Below are 22,523 nucleotides of genomic sequence, written 5' to 3'. Positions count from 1 at the left end.
GGTTCTGATTATATTCTCTTGTTTCCTTCCATCATCAAGGCCTTTCACCGTTCACTTCTTTCTGCATATAACGTTTTGACTTTTTGATTTTCCTGTAAGATGAGGACACTATATATATATATATATATATATATATATATATATATATATATATATATATATATATATATATATATATATATATATATATATATATATATATATATATACTCTTCACACCAACCATCGAATAACTCTTGAAAATGATGAATTGGAAAGAAAAATATATCAATATCAGTGGAAAAAACTGAAATCGCTTAACATTTGACATCTTGATTAATTATCTTTGATAATCATAGAAAGGGATGGAAATTTAATGGATGATACAGTAAGAACATTATAGTCGGCCTGAAAACGAATATATCAAAAATTATGGTTGTTACACAGGAAAAGGAAAAGACCAAATAAATATCGACAACGAAATATTGGAAGAAGTTCCAAAATACGTACATCTATGGGAAGAGATCTTGCCAGACGGAAATCAAGAACTAGAATGGCACTTGGTAGAGTGGATACCTCCACCAGGCTGAACAGATTTATGTTTTGTATCCCAATGATAGGATGGATCTGCATCTTGACCTTAACCAAAATCGAATTGGCTTGTTCTTGTCACCCACAAGGTTTTGTCATAACTCGTCCAGATTTTTTTGAAATATCGTACCATATATTGTTTTTGGCCCCATCGCTCAATGGTGAAGAATCACTTTAAAAATTAAATAATTCTGGCATCCAGATCCGGATTCGGATCTTCACCTAAATCGAATCAATTCGTCCTTGCCACATACCCAACCTGTCCACCAAGTTTCGTCTGAATCCGTCCATAACTTTTTGAGGTGTCCTGCTCACAGACGGACAAATTGGAGTGAAAACATAACCTTCGGCCACCTTCGGTGCCAGAGGTAATAAATAAGGTGTAAAATAAAAGCCAGATAGGTAGCTTTCTGTATGCATAAATATTTGCTGATCGTGAAAAACTATTCCAAATGGTCTCAAAAATGAACTCAAAAATGAACTCGTCAATCCGTGCAATACCACTGATGATCGATGGAAGGAAACTTAGACTTTGAGGAAATAAATGAAGGGATGGAAAACTACAAACAATATGCAGGTCAGGACAGGTGTGGGAGCATTCGCGGGAGCAGCAGGTCGCTGCGTCCAATTTCCGCCGGTACTCCAGAGGCCTCCATCTAGCCATGCCCCAGGCAGATGCCTGGCCCATCCACATCTCCTTGAGATGCTGATCAACCTGCTGCAACCACGAGGAATGTGGTCCACCCATTGGCCTCCTCCACTCATGAATCTCCCTTGCTGAGAGAATCTGGTGAGCAGGATCAGCATCAGCAAAATGAGCCACATGTCCATACAGCCGCAGCTGATGCTCACGGACTATGCAGGTAACAAATCTCATTTGAGGCTCAGCAACCACTCGTTGGGCACAAAGTTCGACCAGCAATAGCCAAAGATTCTCCAAAGAGACCTGGTACCAAAGGAATTAAGTCTCCACCTCAGATCCCTGGTCAGAGTCCAAGTCTCACATCCATAGAGCAAGACTCTAAGCTGCTGCTGCTGCCATTCACATGTGAGTTGCCACAATAAGCCTGTACTCAGTATTGTGGAACTGAGCACTCCGGTGGACCCTGCAGTTCTGGATCATCCTCCAGTGGCCGTCAATGAGGACATCGTCAATCTCCTTTGCCGCACCGCCAGCGTTGGAATACCAAGTCCAGCAATGAGCTTGTGGGCGCTGAAACCATGAACCAGCCACCCTCAGTCCATGACTTCTTGCAAAGTCAAGGAACTTAGTGCTATTCTGGTTCATAGTTCCTGACCCATGGGGACCAACACACATCCCATAACCATCCCTATCAGTTCCAGTTGATGCATTGAAATCCCCCAAGACTAGAAGTGTATCTCGTCTGGGGCACTGATCAACCACAGACTCGAGCGTGGCGTAGAATGCATCCTTCACGGTGAGATCACTCGCCTCAGTCAGAGCATAAACAGAGACCAGGGAAATGACACCTCAGGAGTGACGAATTCTTAATCTCATAATACACTTGTTGACCGATGTTACCTCAATTATCATTGGGGTCAGCTTATTGGACACAGCTAGAGCAACTCCTTGGGTATGGTAACCATCAGAGCGACCAGACCAATAGTAGGTGTAACCACCCACCATTATCTCGCCGCAATCCGGTCTCCGAACCTCAGAGAGAGCTGCAATCCCGATGTCCAAACGCTTGAGCTCAGATGATAACAGAGACAGGTGATCATCCTCTCTTCAGTATAGGACATTCCAGGCACCCACCCAAAGGGACCACCTCAGGTTAACCCAAGGAGACCGCCGTCTGGTGGACGACACCTCAGCACCTCTCCGACACACTCTCCCGCAATCTGACCCAGGGATGTTACCCCGTGGTTTCCCTCCTATCATCAAAGATTGGGGGTCCCGAAGGCTTTGCCCTAATCCCGTCATCCGGTGAGCTGCCCTACGAAGGGAAGCTGCACAGGAGGTACTCCCATGGAGTGGGTTTTCAGATTTTTTTGCGTTTTTGTGTTTTGCGGAATGAAGGGTTTTACGGTGGCCGGAGTGCAAATCCTGCCACCAACCTCCTGATAAAAAAGGGGTGATGACAAAAGGTCAGGTCAGATTACGAAGTGACCTGACGAAGTGCTTCAGAAGTCTTGGTACTATTTTGATGCTTTGTTTTGAAAAAGGTAGACAAGATTCAAAATGAACAATCACCCATCATAAAGTAGAGATTTGCGAGATTTTTTTTGGCACCTTGCTTTACGATGTTAGAACAGCATGAATGTACAATGATGGAACGGAGTAAATGACGAGTTCAATGTACCCTCCACGGCATGCCAGGCAAACGTTCTGTGTCACCCTCTTGCATGTCAGAGGTGAAATGGATCTTACACACGCCTCAAGAGCTCTCTTGGGCTGTTGGATGTTATGAGGGTTGTCTTTGTCAACATTTTCCTTCACATAGCTTCACAGAAAGAAGTCCAATGGGTTGAGTTCTGGGCAATGGGAAGACCAGATGTGCTCTGTCCTGAAGGAAATTACCCTGTTGCTGAACTACTCTGCCTTGTCAGTGTCTGTAAGAGAGTGTTTGATCTGCACTTTGTATGGATAAGGTTTCATGTCCTGCCTGAGGATCTGAAGGACAGTCATGTGTGCGAAGACCAAGCTCTTGTGAGCGCTGATGAGAGGATCTCCTTGGGCTTTGAGTGACAGATTGTCTCACCACCTCCAATGTTCTCTTCTAAACACCCAGTGTTTTTTCTTCCTGATTTCTTAAGATTGTGAACAGTGCCTTCTTTCTGGAACTTCTTGGCATTGTGAAGAATACAGTTCTTGCTGGCTGTGTTTCTCACTTTGAAATGTTTGCGATAAAGCCGCTGAGTCTTGACCACAGACTCTGTCTCAAGGTACCATTCTACCATTTAATTTTGTTGTCGTGCTGTGCATGACATATTTACTCTGGACTAATGAAACTTGTGGAGACAATTTCCCAACTTCGAAGGACATAACCTGAAAAAGGAATATTAATTACAATTAATAATGTTCAATGGAGGCATCAAGACTTGAAACACCCTGGTATTAAGAAGAGAATGATGATGGGTCACATGAGGAGAGATTGAAAAACGAACAAGTGAATGAGAAAAAAGACAAAAGTAAATGACATTACGATGACTAATAAAAATAAATGAGGATGGGTTGAATACTTGGGCAAAAAAGAGAAGATGAAAAATGGAGCAGGTTACCAACAATGTCCTTGTATGTGTCACCCACAAAACAGGAAGACCACATGGAAGACAACCAAAAGTATGTCACTGGGACGAGAAAAGTTTAAGTTAATCTATCAATTTAAATTACTTAATGGACTTCAAAAAGGTAAATTGTTTCACATTTTTGGTTTCACTTAGAGCCAAAGCTCTGAGATACTTCTACCCACAGCAAAATGGTGGTGCAACATCGGGTGACAGACGTTGGATTTGTCTTTTCGGAATAAAATTTCTCATCAACATTATTAATGAGTGCAATTTCAAAAGTGAATGTTGAGTTTTCCCTGCATGCCCAGCTTTTCAAACGTAGTGTGGGAAGCGGCCGCCAAAATAGGAAACAAACGAATGCATGGATAGACACCACGGTTCACATTGTATACAAGATGAAGAGATGGATTTTTTGTATATATAGTAAAGACTCGTGGAAGAGCTAGAATTGGTACATTGAATGGATCAGGACACAACAGTATAAAAGGAACAGTTGAGAGAGAGAGAGACAGAGACAGAGACAGAGACAGAGACAGAGACAGAGACAGAGACAGAGACAGAGACAGAGACAGAGACCAAGAGCAGAGTTGAAATCCAAGATAGAGACAGGCTTGGACAAACAATGGGTGTGGGGAGGAATGAGGGGCAGGAGAGGATGCATAGGGTGGACAAGATGGATATAGAAAGAAACTCTCAAGAGGGAAAACTGGAAAAGTGGAAGGAGGAGGGACTGGAGTGGGTGGGGGTAGTGATTAACGAGTGTAGAAACAATCATGATTTTGGATTGGGGATGATCTGAGATGGTGGTGAACAGCTGTCTTGAAGACCTGGAGGGAAGAATGAAAATGAAGAGAATGTGGAAGTTGATTCCACAAGTGGGAGAAAAGAGGAACAAATTAGTGTGGAGGTGAGCAGTGATTCTGGATTTAGGTAGTTTAACCAGAATTTGGTTGTTGGTGGACCATGTGTGCCCTACAGAGACCTGGGGGGGGGGGACAAAGCACAGAAAGAGCAGAGGGTGCAAGACCAGAAAGGAGGCAGTAGAAGACAGCGAGTCCACAGACCTGTCTGTGATGGCGTAATGATAGACCCATAGACTCTGCTTCATCATGGGACATTTCAATAATCTTGAAGGCCTTGGTTTCCACAGTATCAGGCTGAGCAAGGTGTAAGGCAGGGGAGCCAGCCCAGAGGGGAGAGCAATACTCCATCAAGCTGTGGATGAAGGTCTTGTAGGTGGATAGGAGTTTCGGTGTGCCAAGGAAGGACTTTCTACGACAGAGGATGCCCAGTTGCTGGCTGGCTTTCGAGGCCAACTTTGAAATGTGGTTTGTCCAAGAAAGATCATGGCTGTTCGTGAGACCCAGGAGTAGTTTGAATGACTGAACTTCCTCAAGATTGTTAATAAAGTAGATTGAAGGGGTGGGGGGATTGCCAGATGGTCTTTTCAGAGAGAGGTGGTGATAGTGTGGATTTGTCAGGATTGAAAGATGCATTCCAAGTGTTTGACCATCTTGTGATTTTGTCAGTCTGAAGAAAGGGAAGAGGCTGCAGCCTTCTTGTCTAAAGGATGAACCATTAGGGATGTCACGGCAGATGGTGGAGTCATAAGCAAATAGATAAAGATTTTCCAGATTCGGAGAGATCATTGATCAAGAATAGGACTGCGCACAAAACATTGCATTGGGGCACTCCAACCTTGACAGGGAGAGGAGATGAAAGGATTCCGTCGAGTTCCACATGTTGGCGAGGAGAGTAGAGGAAGTCATTGAGCCACGTGTGGAGTTTGCCTTGGATGCCATAGGCAGACAGTTTGGAGAGAGGCAGGATGCCAAACTGTATAAAAAGCACAAGATATATCCAGAGAGATGTCCTGCCTGAGCTTATGTCTGACATTGATGGCTTCCATCCATTGTTGGGTGAGTGGAAACAGCATGTCCAAGGTGGAGTAACCTGGTCGGAATCTAAATTGGTGATCTGAGATGAGGTTTCTGAGAAAAGGAAGGATTTCATATCAACTGCGATGATGGATTCCATGACCTTAATGATAACTGGAAGGAAGCTGATAGGTCTGCAGTGAAGGGGATCAGTTTTTGCACGTAAAGCAGTGATGTTTGTGGATTTCCATGCAGATGGAAGATGACCTCGTGCAAATGATCTGGTGAAAATGGCAGAGAGGATGTGCAGGAGCAGCAGAGCAGGATTTAAGGACACATGAGCTGATGACATCATATCCAGTTGTGGATTCAGTATTGAGGGTTGAAATAACCTTCTCCACCTTTTCAGATGGAAAAGACCAAGAGCAGTTGGGTACAACAGGGAGGGATGAATACCGAGAGTGAGGAGTTGGGGACACAAGATTTGGAAGCAAATACAGAAATGAGGAATTCGGCCTCCTCACATGCGGAGTCACCTGTGATGCCATTTTAAGAGAGGTAAGGGGCAATAAGGGGAGAATTCTCCAGAGACAGACTTAACAAGGCACCACCAGGTTTTAGAGGAGGGGGACAAATTTGAAAGTTAATTATTGAGGTTAGACAGATGTTGTTTTCTGGCTCTCCTGAGAGTGGACACACACTTGTTATGGACGCTTTGGAATACACCGAGATTGCCTTCGGTCGGATTTGTCTTCTAGGAAGAGAAGGCAAGTTGTTTCTCAAGAGTTGGATAATTGAGGATGTGAGAGAGACAGAGACAGAGACAGAGACAGACACAGGGTTTTTGTACAATAATTCCCAGGCTGAGTTACTATCAGGGGCAGCAGATATGGGAAACCAGTCCTGAAGAGAGATGGATGCTTGTAGTCCCTGCCAATCTGCCGGAGTGAACAGCCAGACTCACGGACGTTGAGGCAGCTCTCCGAAAATAGCCAGAGAGATGTTGCCTTTCATAAGCATATGTTCAAATGAACTAATTGGAGCCAAGGAAGAGCAGGAGACACTTGTGGGGAAGTTAGTCATCACAAAGTCCAGAAGGAAGAATTTGTCATTGGGAGAAATCTGGGTTAGAAAGATCACAGATCTTGGTTAGAAAGTAAATAGAGTCGTCACTGTTAGGACGGTACAACACAGAGATGAACAAGAGGTGGGAGAGGAGGGGAAGTCACAGCCAGAGGTACTCCTGGGTATTGGGAGGTTTAAGATCAGTACAAGGTTGGTGGGAAATTGAGTTCTTGATGTAAAGTGCAACTCTTCCATTCGGGTGTGGTTCAGGCCAATCAAATCGGAGGGGACAATAACTGGGGAGAGACACGATGGAGTCACGGACATCCTATGGGAGGAAGGATTATGCTTAAACAGATGATTTTACAAGGATTTACAAGGAATATAGGCACAGGAGGAGGCCATTCGGCCCATCATGCCTACACCACACCAATACCATATTTAATCAATCTGTTGATACCCCCTTCTCTTCGTGTGCCGCCTTTTTGTCTGCAACACTGGTACTCATTTCGCCGACCTCGGAGGATGACAGGCTGAGCCAACCTTCTGGTGTTAATTCAGCAGCCAACGGGGTTTGAACTCAAGACCCAAGGATCCCAAGCCACCACCCTAACCACTAAGCCAACAACAGGTTTAAACCAACATGATTAAACCAACCGCTAAGCCAACATGATGCCTGGTTTATCGGTCGCAGCCTGGATTGAGAGATCTGTCAGGTTGGAGCAGAGGCCCCAGGTGTGTTTGAGGTTGAAACAGTTAGAGATTGGGGGGAGGGAGGAGGCATTTGGAGGGTGCAGAATGGCAAGTGGGGCTTTGTGTTGGCAAGGTGAGGCTTTGGGCGGTGGGATGAGAGGGAAGGTTTGAGTGTGTTGATGTGTGGGGGGGGGGGAGGAAGGATGCAGAAAGGGGGGGGGGGCATGAAGCTTTAAATTGATAAACGGTTCGATTGAATTAATATGCTGTAGATGTAGGTAGTGCAGGTTTGATCGGTCAAATGGCCTCTTCCTGTGGCCAAGTTCCTCGTCAATGTGTATCCTTTGCCCAACAGTGGGACAGATCAGGCTGAAGCTGATTAGGATGGGTGTTCATGACAATGATCATCATGTTATATATTGTGCAGTCAAGCTTCCTCCATGTTCTATGCTTTATAGAGGAGTGCAAAACAGCTTGACACACATCACCTGTCAGCCTGATTCCCCAGAATTATATTTACAGAAAGGATTACCATGGTTTCAACATTGATTTTTTGTTTTGTCATAATTGGAGTTCTTGTGGAAATACACGTACTGTGCTGGTGAGGTTTTGCTGTGAATGATCTTCTTGAGTAGGCCTCATGGTTGCAATTTTCCAAAATCTTGAATGATGTATAATGTCGTATAGTCATACTCGGTTGTCATTGTATTTCATAAATTTATCCCTTTGTTTTTAAAAAAAAAAAAATTTTCTATCCTTCACTGCAGTCGTTGTCATACACAATTTCTGGATGGTCACGTTAGATATTTTAAAACCTTATTTACAAGCCTGGGAGGTGAATCGAGATTGTGGAGTAACGATGCATGAACAGAACAGCCTTTTTGATAAATTGCTGACGTCAAAGATCATAACATGCTGCAGGTTTGGTGACGCACTTCTGCCAAAAGGATGGCATGGAAATTAAACATGTTCACTGGATTACTCCCTCCATCATCCCTCATCCTCATCCCTCCCTCCTTTCTCTCTTTCATTTCACAGGTGGTTGAAGTGTTTGTTTTATAATTTTTTTTTAATATTGTTATCAGAACCTGGTACCACTGCTTAAATACGGTTCAACAATCTCCAGTCCTGTACTCTGTTGTTTTTTTTTTTTTTAGTGGATTGCTTGACAACCTGTGTCATCAAATTTCCTGATTACATTGACACGACACGTGATCCGGCAGGTATAATGGGATGATGTAGTTATGTAGCGTATTGTGCGATTTTAAAGTTTTGAATCAGCCAGTTCAGTTTTAGCCTTTTAACACTAGTTTACTTAGTGATAAAGTGTTAAAGGCCTTGGATTTAAAAGGCCTTTTGTCATTTTGGCATGTTTCAAAAGTTTGAGGCCCTTTTTATTTTAAATTAACTAAACTAAAGCCCACTTGATTTTAAAAGGCCCTTAAAGCTCAACATTATTATTGTTTCCCACAATGAGACCGAACAAAAAGGCCTGTTGCTCTCACATTGCAGACAGGTCGGTGGGCTCTGGTTTTTTTGTTATCTTGCCAAAACGAAGTTTTTGCAAGATATGTTAGTCAGCTTGTATGTTTTTTGTTTTGTTTTTTTGTTTGTGTGTAATCACGTATAAAAAATTCTGCAGAGCACAGTTATCATTGGAAATGTTTGTACCTTCGCATATCAGAGGCCTATAGAGGTCCCTTTCAGTGCACAAAATTTTGAAGGTCAAGGTCAAAGGTCAAGGTCACTTTGTCGCAAATCAGGGGAGTCGACGAAACCCTTATTTTTTGAGTAATTTTGATCGGATCGTCTTCAAACTTCATGGGAATATAGTTCATGGTCTGGCGCTCAGCTGATTAATTTCTGGTGGCGATTGGCCTTGACCTTCATGGATAGCGCCTCAGGTCAAACATATTTGACCCCAAGGTCAAATTTTCAACTTTTAGGAACCATATCGTGTAGTACCTCAAATTGAACACCTCGATGAGTGCTTTCTTGATATGTCAAGCTTGAGACATTATGACGTCATTTGGTGACGTTATGAGGCAAAAGCATATTTTTCATGGTTACTCTGAAGAACGATTCTCATCGGAATCTCTCGTAGGCAGATATTCCTCAAGGAGTCGCTCCTGGTGGATAGTAGCTCTGTTCACCTCGGTGTGACCTTAAAGAAGTCACACGTGGTCACCTTTTGGCAAGATACAGGTCACCCTGCGGGTGACATTGGTTTATTTGTTTGCTACTGCCTCTCCACCGGTCGAGCTTCATCTGTTGTTTCAGCCCTCTGACTCTCTCCAGCTCCTCTGGGATGCACATTCTTCCAGTAATCCTGGAGCCTGGAGTATACAGACAGAGACAGTCAACAACACCAAACTTGTCTTCAGACAAACACAGCCACTGTGACCCTGGGGGAAGTGACGTAACTTCCCTGTGTATTTTCGGTGTCGGCAACACCATTTTACTATGTTGCTTTTCTCTCTGCAATCAGACGTCACCAGTTAAGAAGAATCCCCTCCTCCCCCCTTTACCACATGAGATTCCAACACATGTCAGTGCTGAGCATCAAATGAGGAAGCAGCACATACTATCTTCCATTTTTACAGTCTTTACTATGTCTCAGCCAGAAGCAGAATCAAACATCCAACCTACCAGACTCAGAGCAGACGCTCTAACCCTAATATCACAGAGATTTCCTCTTTTTTCCTGTTTGTGTAACTACCTTCCAGAAATGGTTTACGTGCACTTTTATTTGCAGGGCTTCACGCAAGTGGTGCATACCATCTCATGCCATTCCCCATCCTTACCTACAATCTTTTCTTCCCACATTAACCTTATCTAACTCAACCCGCTTACCCTCTTACTTGCAGGTTCCTAGTTTTTTTTTAATCTCCTTCTTTTTCTCCTCTTTGGTTGTTAGTTCCTACTAATTGTATCCAACTATGGCCCCACGACCACTACATTGCCTTTTTACCCCTGTCACCTCCCTCTTTCATAATCCTCAATTTTGTATGAAAACACGACAATGTGCTTTCCAAGGTCTAAGACATTCCAACTTTTCATGTTTCAATAATGTGTACCTTGACTTTAATATGCCCGCTGCATTTATCCTTCAAAATGTCTTTGCCAGTAAAATAGAAGTTTTCAGACTGCTCCTTCAGATACTCTCACATCAGTCACTTCTTCATCACTGGCATGTGAGCTAGCTCATTTAGGGCCAGCTCCGGGCTGTATGGGGGTTGTGATCCAGATGCTTGAAGCCACAGTCACAAATGACGGTGTACCCAACAGGTGCCATGTGCACAGTCACAATGTCGTGAAAGCACCATTGTTCAACATCCCTTGGCATTTGTCCTTGATGGTCCGCCGCAATCTTTGAATGAGGCTGGCGTAACATTCCCTTGTGATTGTAGCTTTGACAAGCAAATGATCAATCAGCAGAATTCCTTTGGCACCCAAGAAAATTGAGGCCATGGTCTTTCTGACAAAGGGTTGGCTGTAAAATTTATTGGATGGCATTGATCCGTTGTGTTTCCACTGCATGGATAGCAAACCTCTCGGTTAAACCCTGAAACATTAAACAATGTCATGTTAATGAAAGTAATGGCATTATGACGAGTGCACGTGAAAGTTTATAATTAGCAAAAAATAATGCATCTCTTGGGTACCAATGAACCTTTTGAACGGCCTTTATATTTTACGTTTATTTATTGCAATGGAAATGACTAATTTTATAACTTTAGGTGATTCCTAAAACTCTTTTTAGGTCGTTTTTTATTTTTTTGCGAGGTCACTAGACACAGGTCGTTTTGGGACGTCCACTTGAGCAGCTATTCTTGACAATGATATTAAGTGCCAACAAATTAGCATTTAATATCATTGGCTGATGGCTGGTGTGAGGGATGTTGTCTCACTGCACCCTGGGTTCTCATTTTTTTTTATAAAGTGTCGAGGTTCGTGGAGGAGCTGAAACACAGGAAAGGATCAGGATGGAACAGAACAAAAATAAGAGTCGAAAGAGGGGGTTGGGGGAATACACCAACAGCAGGGTTGAGGGACAAAATAGAGGGAGACTTGGAGAAACATTGGAGATGGGGATGAATAAAGCTGGAAAGGGTTAATGGGGTAGTAAAGATCATGGTTGTGGATGGGGGGGGGGTGGTGATCTGAGATGATGGTGAACAGCTGTCGAAGAGGAACGAGTGAATGAGGTGGAGGTGATCATTGAGTGTGTATTTTCGGATTTTCCCCAGAAGAGGGTTACAGTCAAACCACATGTTCCCTGTCCAAACCTGCAGGGAACAGAGCACTGGAAGTGCAGAGGATGCAAGGCCAGAAAGGAGGTGGTAGAAGACAGAGTGATCAAGGACCTATCTGCGATGTGAAAGTCATAGGCCCAGAGTCTCAGCTTCATCGTGGGGAATTCCATTGATTTTGAAAACCTTGGTTTTGATGGCATCAAGCTGAGAAATCTGTGAGGCAGCGCCATTAGCCCAGAATGGAGAGCATAACTTCATCAAGCTGCGGATAAAGGACTTGTAGGTGGATAGGAGGAAAGACTGCATGATGTACAATACCCAGTCAGCGACTGACTGGCTTTGAAGGCCAATTTAGATATGTGGTTTCCACAAGAAAGATCATGGCTGATAGTGATGCCCAAAAGCTTGAGTGATGGCTTTTCTTTAAGAGGCTTGATAAGAAAGTAGATAGGAGGGTTCGCCTGCCAGACGGTCCTTTCAGAGAGACAGAGTGAGAGTATGAGATTTGTCTGGATTGAAAGACATATTTCAAGCATCTGACCAGCTCATGATTCTGTGAATGTCTGTAGAGAGGGAAAAGGCTGCTGCATGCCGATCTGAAGGATGAGGGATACCACAGCAGAGGGTGGAATCATCAGCAAAGACATCAAGAGGATTTTTTAGAGAGTCGGAGAGATCATTGATGAAGATTAGTAATAAGACTTGGCCCAAAACACTGACTTGGGATGCTCCAGGCTTAACAGGGCGAGGAGATGAGAGGATCCAATTTATAGCCACTCGTTCACCATTAGAGTAGAGGAAGTCAGGAAGCTATGTGTGGAGGTAGCCTTGGATGCCATAGGCAGATAGTTTTGAGAGCATGGCCATCATTATGAAAATGCCAGACTATCGAATGTTCGAGATGTATCTACATATTGAGAGAGACGGTCCTGATCTCGTGTCTGACATTCCCTTCATTGTTGGAAGAGTAGAAGATCAGTTCGTTGGAGAAAAGTTCGGTAATATCATTGGCTGATATATCTCGAATATCTGAGATCAGTTCGTTGGAGAAAAGAAAGAATTTTATGTCAACTGCAATCATGGATTCTATGACCTTGCTAATGAAGTAAGCTGACAGGTCTGTAGTTTAGGGGATTGGTTTTTGCACCATGTTTATTGAATGTAGTGATGTTGGCTGACTTCCAGCTAGATAGAAGATGACCGAGTGCAAATGATGACAAAAAAAAACTATGAACAGAGCAGAAAGAGGATGTGCAAGAGCAGCAGAGCAGGTTTTCAAGACACATGAACTGATGCCATCAGTTCGTCAGAAACTTCTCCACCTTCTCAGGTGCAAAGGACCCAGAGGCCGTGAGCAGTTGCGAGGGTACAGAGAGAGAGAGAGGGGGGGGGGGTTGTGGACACAAGATTTGGAAGCAAATACAGAATTGAGGCATTCATTCTTCAATCTGTGGAGTCTGCTGTGGTGCCATTTTAAGAGAGGGAAGGGGTAGAGGGGGAGTATCCTCCAGAGACAGACTTAACAAGGTGCGACCAAGTTTTTGAAGAAGGAAGCAAGGTTACGTTCTGAGATCTAGGATGTTTTTTTATTTCTTTTTTCGATCATGGATGAGATATTTTATTTTTTATTTTGAAAGTTTCTGTCTAGACTCTAGCTCGAGGAAGGGAATTTGGAACCTTAAAATATGGAAACAACATGCACATTGCTAATCTGGGCATCAGACCAGCTCTCTTATCTGCTTTGAGTTCATGCTGATGCCTTGGAAAGCCTGTCCCAGCTTGAGTATTAAGATAAAATATATCACTGGAATGTTGGAGTTGTCTTGTCAATTGAGCACAACAGGTCGGGCATCTTAACATTTTTTTTCAGTAAGGGCTATTGTTGTTTTAGGGGTTCATTCGAGACAAGATATTACTTCTACATACCAGTATATTGTATGTATACCCAGTATGGTGATGATTGTCAGATATCCAGCAAGATGATGTAGAAAACAAAATCATGGAAAAGTGGTCAATATGAACTTATCTGGTGTCATGTGGGCTTGTAGCATAGATTCGAGGTAGCCAACTTGCCCCTGAGGTGTCTAGCCTCTGTTCAAATCTTGACTCGGCTATAAAGTGTCACCTGAGTGTTTCACATGCAGGACGTGACATCAAATGCATACGCCGGCCATTGGATGGATATTACACGAGCGGACACATCTGTCAGCACTGGTTGTTGGTAGACGTTGAAGATCCAATGCTGTTTTGCCAAATGTAGGCGAGTTATTGCCAAGAGTTTGAACAAATTACAAAATACCACCACCTGCAGACGAATGTCAGGCCGAGCCAGCCGGTTCGTGAAAGACTTGAGCCAAAAATATTCCTTGGCCAACCCCACAAGAAGTTGGAATTAATTTGGCCCATTCAAAAAGTAGTAGTAGTAGTAGTAGTATAAGTAGTAAAACGTGTCATGACCCTGACTATGGCATCATGATCTCCATCAGACCAGCCAATATAGGAACACTGAGACAGCAGACACAAGGATGCAAGTCCTCGTCGACTATACAGCCCCCAACCACATCTCAAACATCGGACAGCGCGTCCTGAAGCTCACCTGGTTCAGGCATAACAGTCACTCAAACCCCCTCAGACCCTGAATTTTTTAATGCCGTGAACAAACTTTAGTACATCATGGGTGATGAAGTTTGTGGTCAAGTTTCATTGAAATTGTGTGGGTAGTTTCGGAGAAGGGAACAAATACCTATTTTGACGGCTCAAACCGCCTCCCCCTCCCATCCCCCGTAGACCCCCCTAATGAGTGCAGATTTTGATACACTCGATACACATCGACCTACTGCTGTGGTGGTGCTGTTGGGGTGGGGGTAGTCCTAACATGAAGAAAAAAAAGAGGACGAGACCAAACAGATGTCACTCAATAAGTGCAAAACTGGGACAAATGTATGAATGTTTATAAGCAATGTGGTGGTTGTTGTGTCTGGGAAATGTTTGGGTTGGTGGAGACTGTGTTGTGGGAGGGGAGGGGTATTTCCTGCTGTAGATGCTTGTGGGTGGCTTGTTTAAGAGTTTGGTGAGTAAGCTGAGAAAAGGGTTCATATCTTTGCTGGATTTGTCAGAGGGTGGGTTATTGGTTGAAGACCTTCAGTCATGTTTGTTGGATGGGTCTATGACAAGTGCATGCATTTGTGGCATTATGGGTGGTATGAGGTGTACAGTGGGTGTGCATGGCATGTGGGCTGCGGAGGGTGTGTGAGATGATGGGAGTGTGGGGTGTGCTGTTGGCATTGGCGGTGCAGAGGAGGCGAGCAACAAATTGGGTGTGATGGGTGTAGGTGAGAGTGTGGGTGAAAGTGGGGTGGTGGTCTGTGCGGTTGATGGTGCTGCAGTTGTTGTGGGTTCACAAATGGCGGTGATTGCATTGGGGTTGTGCTTGGTGTGGTTGTTATTGGTGGTGTTGCTGGTGCAGGAAGTCTTGGGAGTGCTGTGAGTGTGCACCCAGATGGTAGTGCGGATGATTGGGGCAGTGGTTTATTTGTGTAAAATGGTGGGCATCAGTTGGGGAGGTGAGGGAGGGTGGAGAGGGACATCGTTTTTGTCAAGGATGAGGGTATTGAATATGTGGACTCTCCGTTTTGTCATAAGAAAATGAAAAATGGAGTTTTGTGTTGTTTTAGGGGTGGTGGGGGGGGGGATATTGATGAAATGTTGGATGACATTTTGTAGAATTGCTGGCCAGGAACATTGCTGGTGGTACATGTGGCGGGCGGGCGTAATGATGTGGGGAGGGTCTGTTTGGAACCTTTGGAGAGGGGTTATGAGTTTTTAGGGAAGTATTTGAATAATTTGAGGTGTGAAGTGATTTTATTTTAGGGATTCGACCAATGGTGGGAGTCAGTGTAGATTTCTGAAGTGGAGCGACGGATATTAACTCGTGGTTGCATGGGTGGTGTGGGACGGAGGAGTTTGGGTTTGTGAATAGTGGGGATCCCTGCGGGTGGAGTGAGTGTATGTGGACAGGTGTCAGGGTACTCAGTAGAGGAAGGAGGGCAAGATTTGCAGTGATTTTTGAGAAATAAATTTGGACTTCTTGTTTTTTCGACTCGAGGCCGAGGATATGTGGTTGGAGGGTTGGGGCAGTAGGGGATGTTTAATGGAAGGGGAGGATTGAAGACGTTTTATACAACACATCATGCTGGAAGATGGCAAGGTCGAGAGCTGGGAGGTGGCGAGGGTGGGTGGCGAGTGGTACGGCATAGTTGCTGTGAGACGTGATTTAGTAAGCAATCCAACTGGAGGACAAGGGTTCAAGGTTACAGGGTTTATAGGTGTGATAGGAAAGAGAAAAAGAGAGGAGGTGTGACAATGTGGGTGAAAGACAGTGTTGTATCGAGGAAAAGGCATTACATTAAGGAGGGAATTGATGGAGAGCAGGTGGGGGAAACCCTTCTGAATCGCTGGACCATAACATATGTTGTTAAACTTGCTGTGTGCCAGTAATACAGTGATGTGCTATATCATGTAGTTTGGTATTTCTCCATATGTAGGGATGCGACTGGAAAAAAAAAATGGCTGCCCCATCAAATGTGTACAAATTGATGCACTTAAAAACAAATATAGAGTGAAGTTGTAAGCCTTTAAAAGTCATACCTTTTATTCTCGAACATGTTCATTTTACTAACAAGAATTGAAAAAGATGCCAGAATACATTGCAAAAGTGCAAAATCGCCAAATACACGACTTTAGCAACGATTGGGCCAGATGCGGCCCGCGGGCCGCTATGTTGAGAACTATTGACATAATCCAAAGCGAGTAACATCATTTCTAGTTCCCATGATGGGTTGAGAGGATGGTGTAGAGGTGATGCTGTTTAGTCTGGTTGATATTCTCAACCCAACAATGAACAGTCAGACCAGTATTTTGCAGACAAGGCGTTCCACCACAAAGTGCACTATCACTTGGATAACCTTAAAGCTGGGTGTCCCATCTATTATCATTAGTTAGTGGACCCCAAATAAAACAATCCCACAATGTTTTTAGATTTAGAGTAGCGAAGGTATCGCCATTACTCTGAACAAATTTGTTCCTGGAATGGCTGCTGGGAAGGCAACAGCAAACCACCCCCACCCCCAACTCTCTGTCCTTCCCTCCCGCTTCCTTGCCGTCAACGTTTCAGCAGCATCGAGACTCTGTCCGCAGAATGGGATGAACCGACCAATGGGTCCTCATAATGAGTCGCAACGACAACCATTGAATATTTTTACATCACGTGCGCACAATCTACATCCATACCGCAAATAATATTATTCTCAATGAAATTTGGGCTTCAACAGCATGCAATGCAACAGGGTGATTTGAAGACCTACAAACATCCTCCCTTTCTGATTTTAACATCCCAACATTCATGGTGACCTTCGGTTTTCAACGAGTGCTCATCCACAAGAGCCTTTAATCACTATTATAAAGGAGCATTTAAATTTAATCATGGCTTCATTTTTAATCGGATATTTTGGACACTTTATTCCATGATGGAAATTCATATTCATAATGAAAAATATAATCCTGATGTGTCCTTCTAACAGCTTTAATCAGCATAATCATACTATATGAGTTGTAACCGTTTTCAAAAAATATATGTATTGCTGATGAAGCCTGAAGGTAGAAATAGCACTGTCAAACACTTCTTGTGAACTCGTGCAAATCCACGTGAATGATGTACAATAATATTCCTTTCGGGTCGTGTTCTTCGGCAATGGTTTGGGGAGATTTATTTCAATATTTTAAAACTGTTTTGCATGCTTTATAGGTCATGGACCCTACCAGAGGTCAACAATTACAATCCAGTGCCAAAGAAAATAACGAAATGCAACTTTGATAACAACAGACAAATAAAATCAAATGAAAATTATTTTGGGTCAACTAGTTGTTGTGATGAACAATTAATGAGCAGCAATTACTGTATATCATTGTGGTCAAATTCACCTGTTAACTGCTATGTTTGTTTGAAATAATGAAAATGAATCACTGCTGATGATCGATATATGAGATGTTTTGATATTTTGCATGCTTCATGAAATAATTGCTAATTATCAAGACGAGCGGAGTACCCATCAGACGGGCGATCTTGTTCCAAGCAGGCGACGCATTCTTCTGACGCATACCTATATTTGGGCGGTGTTTAGGCAACTGACAGCTCTGTATAAGTAAAAGATAAATAACTCGGGTTACGTGCGTGAAGCAAAAACATACCGACTGCTAATAATTCAAAACACCTCACTACACTGGAAAACGTGAGGGACAGAAACACTGCACTGTAAATGGTGGAGACTTGTAATACCCCCCACCACCTGGAGGTGGCGCTACACGATACACATTTACATGGAGAATTTGCGTCACCTCCTCATGTCACCCAAAAGACCACCGGCAAAGATTAAAAAACACCCCTATACACTAATTGGGGTCATGCTGATCCTATGTCGCAAGTCTGGATGTAATCGGCCCACAACTGTAGGAGTAGTAGCGTGACAGACAAACAAACAACCAAACATACAAACACCAGTTTGTGACTTGTATGTAGTGAGGATTGCCAAGTTGCAGCAAGACTTCTGTCAATATTTTTGAAATGTTTTATTTTACCTGTTATAGTTATAATGCTTTGAACTTACTGCCTATTCTTCCATCTTGTCACCAGTGTTGAGGCTGCTTCCGACCCCCTGGACTCCCGAGATCCTCGGGAGTGCCCGGGGGAATCTGCTGTCCGTGATGGGCGACGCTGGGTTGGAGATGAAAGAAAATTGAAGCTCCAGCGAGCAACATCGTTGCTGCGCCAGGCACCTGAGGAAGAGGTGCCCAGGCGTGTGCGTACCCTCTCAGAGAGCTATGAGCTGTCTGCTGATTTACAAGACAAGCAGGTTTGAGAAAAGTTGTTTCACTCAGTTTCATTTGAAGGAGGGAAAGTCAAATTACCCATAAGTTTTAGTCTATTTCAATGACATGAAAAGCAAAACTTAAAGGAGAGGGGAAAAAAAGACTACTGACCGTGTACAAACGCCAATTCACAATTAAAAAACAGAGAAGCTTCACTCTGATTATGAAAAACATGGTTGTGTGTGTGTGTGTGTGTGTGTGTGTGTGTGTGTGTGTGTGTGTGTGTGTGTGTGTGTGTGTGTGTGTGTGTGTGTGTGTGTGTGTGTGTGTGTGTGTGTGTGTGTGTGTGTGTGTGTGTGTGTGAGACCGACCAGAATAGGTCATTGTTATTTGATATTTACTTTTCTAATCCTCTGTAATATTCATTTTGCCCTCTTCTTTACTTGCCATTCTCTTTGACAGGTGGAAATACTTGAAAGGAAGTATGGTGGCAGGTACGCGACACACCGAGCAGCCTGCACCATTCAATCTGCGTTTCGCCACTATCAGATGAGCCGCAACTTTGAGCGGTTACGCAGCTCAATTTCAGAGCAACGTTTGCCACGCCGAATGGCACTAGTTGGTGCACGGGTTCATCAGCTTTCCCTTGATAGCTCTGATGGCTCTCTGCCAAGGCACTCGACCCGTGAGCATAGCCGTCGCCGCCGATGTGTGGATGATCGTCGTCCTTCGCCACTACTTCTTGACAGGACAGATGTTGTTGACCAGAGCGATGGAACATCACGTGAGCTGGATGACAATGCGGCTATAACAGAGCTTGAGAGCTCTTTTTCTCGACAGGTTCAAACACTCGCTGAGACTATCGACAGTGCGTTATTGGCTGGACGAGGTTCTGGGGACGGACGAGCATCGTTTGGGCCAAGAGATGTGGCTCTGCAGAAGATGATGCAAAAATTTGAAGGGAAGAGGCGTGAGGAAGATGAGGAAGAGGTGGAAGAAGAGGAACTAGAAGAAGAAGAGCTGGAAGACGAAGAGGAGGAACTAGATGAAGATGACCTTGGACATTGCCCAGTACTACCGCCTCCCTCACCATACAATGATTCTGTCACTCTATACATCGATGATGATGAAGTTACAGCGGCTTTGGAAGAAGGGGGTAGTAGGGCCACTGGAAGTGATGCTCTGTTAGGAGCCGCTAGCTACTGTGACTTTGTTCATTGTCCATCAGAGCGTGATGAAACCAGTCCCCTCTACCAGCAAGCTGAGAGGCGGCGACCTGTGTCCTGTCCAGATTGTGGAGAAGTTGCGGGAAGTGGTGCTTTAGGTATGCGAGCAACTGGGTCAGAAATCCGTGCGTCGGCACATCCACAGTCTCGTTTGGTTAAACGTTCCGGTGCAATGCGGGGAACTCCGGTGCGTGGAGACGACCCTCACACACGAATAAATGGAGGTAGTGGTCGAGCAACACGCTCAGAATCAGAGCCTTCAGATGGAGACAACGACAGCATTAACAGCACATCAAACTCAAATGATACAATTAACTGTAGTTCTGAGTCCTCGAGGGACAGTCTCAGAGAGACAGCACTTTGTCGACCAAGCTATCATAAGGAAACACGGAACAGCTGGGACTCCCCGGCCTTCACAAACGACATCATCCGCAAGCGACTGTATCGCATGGGCCTCAACCTTTTCAACAAGTTTGTTCTTCCTTTCCTTTTTTTAATTGTATGTTAAATGGTTTGATTCTAAGTGCTGTAGATTTTTTAATCACAAGCCCAAGTTAAGTTGGTGGAGCTGAAACAATAGATAGCTTATGTAATAAAAGGAATTGTCCAGAGAGTTAGAAACAAATTACTGCCTTGTAGTGCATGCTGGAGGAAGTGATATATCCTGAGTTACAGAAATATACTCAGAGGTCATTTTAAACATAGAAATAGCTTTATTGGGAGGCTTTTTAAAGTGAAGAGTTGTAGGGTTATATTTTCTGAATCACTAACAAATAGTAATAAAAAAATATGGTATACAGTACTAGCTGAGATACCTGTTCTTTGCCCATGTAAACTTTATTTAAAATAGAATAGGAAAGTCACCTGATGAAGAGCAGAAAATTGTCTTTATTACCTCCGCCACCGAAGGTGAAGGAGGTTATGTTTTCACCCCTTTCTGTCCGTTTGTTTGTCTGTTTATGCACAGGATATCTCAAAAAGTTGTGGACAGGTTCGGTGTGTGTCACAAGGACGAACTGATTAGATTTTGGTGAAGATCCGGATCTGACTACGAGAATTTTTAAGTGATTCTTCACCATTGAGAGATTGAGCGAAACCGATATATCGCATGAAAACTCAAAAAGTTGCGGACGGATTCAGATCAGACTTGGTGGACAAGTTGGGTGTGTGACAAGGAAGAATTGTTTCGATTTTGCTGAAGATCCGGATCTGGATCCGACTACTAGAATTTTAAAAGTGATTCTTCACCATTAAGAGATAGGACCAAAAACGATATAGTACTGTAGAGCATGATATTTCAAAAATTTATTGGGCCAAATTTGTTCTCGTGGATCAGGCATTACAGGGCAGAGCTCTGCGCTCCACCGAGCGCCCTTCTTGTTATTCTATGTGTCACAATGCCAGTGACGACGGTAATTGAACTATGAACTGAGGATGAGGTGCAACTGACTTCGTCTCACTGAAGAACAGCTGGCTTTGTGTGAATGCATGCACTTGAAGACTTAGGCTGACAACCTTGAAGCTTTGTCCTTCGGACTCGTTGATGGTCATGCCGAAGCAGACTGACTGGAAACTGAATTACCTGAAAGTTAAAAGGCAAGTCTGTGTTTGCTGGGAAGATCGGTATCCTTGGAATCACTGCTTGCTTTTCCTTGTTTGGTCCAGTGGCGATGGTGATATTGAGGCAATTTGGCAGCAACTGTTTGATGATTACTCGAGATCTGTTACAAAGCTTTGGTGGATCAAGGCTGCATAAGAGCGTGACTGGCACTCCTATTTTCAGAAGGTGGTGGTGAGGTGGCATGCTGAGGGCTCCAGGCTGTCCAGGAACTGTGGGGTATGAAACTGCTCCATTGTCACTCATGGCTTTGTCCACTGATTTGTAAGAAGTGGCATCCCCTGGGAAGATGTGGTAGTTGTAATTCATGTCTGGACGAAAGCCAGTTTCTGTTGGCTGATGTTTTTTTTCTGACGACAATGATATATATGTGCGCCGTGGAAACCTGACATTTACGTATTCGACATTCGCAGACCCCACGTATTCACGGTTTGTAAAATGTGAAGCAAAGGTGTGAAGAACTATGCCGATGGAGGAATTTCAGATGGAATGGAGCAAGTTGAGATGGGATACACATTGAAATAGCTCTGAACTTAAAGGTCTAATTGTTGAATTAAAGAATTATTTCTCAAAAAAGGTAAGAGTGAGCCTTGACCCTGTGGGGCCTGTCACCCCCCCCCCCATGCCCCCATCCTCTCCTCTCATAGAACAGACTCCTTTCCTGTTGCATCTCTGACAATTTGGAAATAAATTTAATCTCAACAGCTTTTTCTTTAAAACATTCTGAAAATGATTGCCTCTGATTTACAATCTCAACCTGTATCCCTCCAACCTGTTTTAAATTTGAGAAAACATTCACCATTCATTGAACTCTGACTGCACTTGGTTGCTTAGCTACCTAATTAAAATTCCTTTGATACAAACTATATGGTCAAGAAGACAAATGCCCTTTCTTAAAATCAACACATGGCAATTTATCTACTTGCACACCAAGCAGGGCATTCTCTATACTTGCTGGAACAATTCATCATTGTTACATTCTCACGGCGTTTTATTTTAGCCAAATTACTTCCCTGTAGAAGTCTCGAAAATGAAATTGGCAAAAAATTTTTGCTACTATCATTTCTCAATATTGCTCAACTTTTCACTGCCATTATTGTTG

At 43.7% G+C, this 22,523-nt stretch overlaps 1 protein-coding gene across 2 annotated transcripts in view; it reads left to right on the top strand.

Moving 5' to 3' along the window:
* LOC147032678 (IQ motif and SEC7 domain-containing protein 1-like) overlaps positions 1-22,523 on the top strand; it is a 90,382-nt gene that overhangs the window by 5,365 nt on the left and 62,494 nt on the right. For both annotated transcript variants that reach the window (XM_085870486.1, XM_085870487.1), the window contains exons 2-3: positions 18,402-18,621; positions 19,040-20,274. In XM_085870486.1, coding sequence (XP_085726612.1) covers positions 18,402-18,621; positions 19,040-20,274 — 1,455 coding nt within the window. The remainder of the gene's footprint in view (positions 1-18,401; positions 18,622-19,039; positions 20,275-22,523) is intronic.

The sequence above is a fragment of the Eptatretus burgeri genome, chromosome 2 (assembly GCF_056783735.1).
Source record: "Eptatretus burgeri isolate ZD-2024b chromosome 2, Ebu_testis_v1, whole genome shotgun sequence".
Taxonomy (NCBI): Eukaryota; Metazoa; Chordata; class Myxini; order Myxiniformes; family Myxinidae; genus Eptatretus; species Eptatretus burgeri.
The sequence above is the reverse complement of the archived record's forward strand: the minus strand, read 5'-3'. Positions and strand labels throughout refer to the sequence as shown.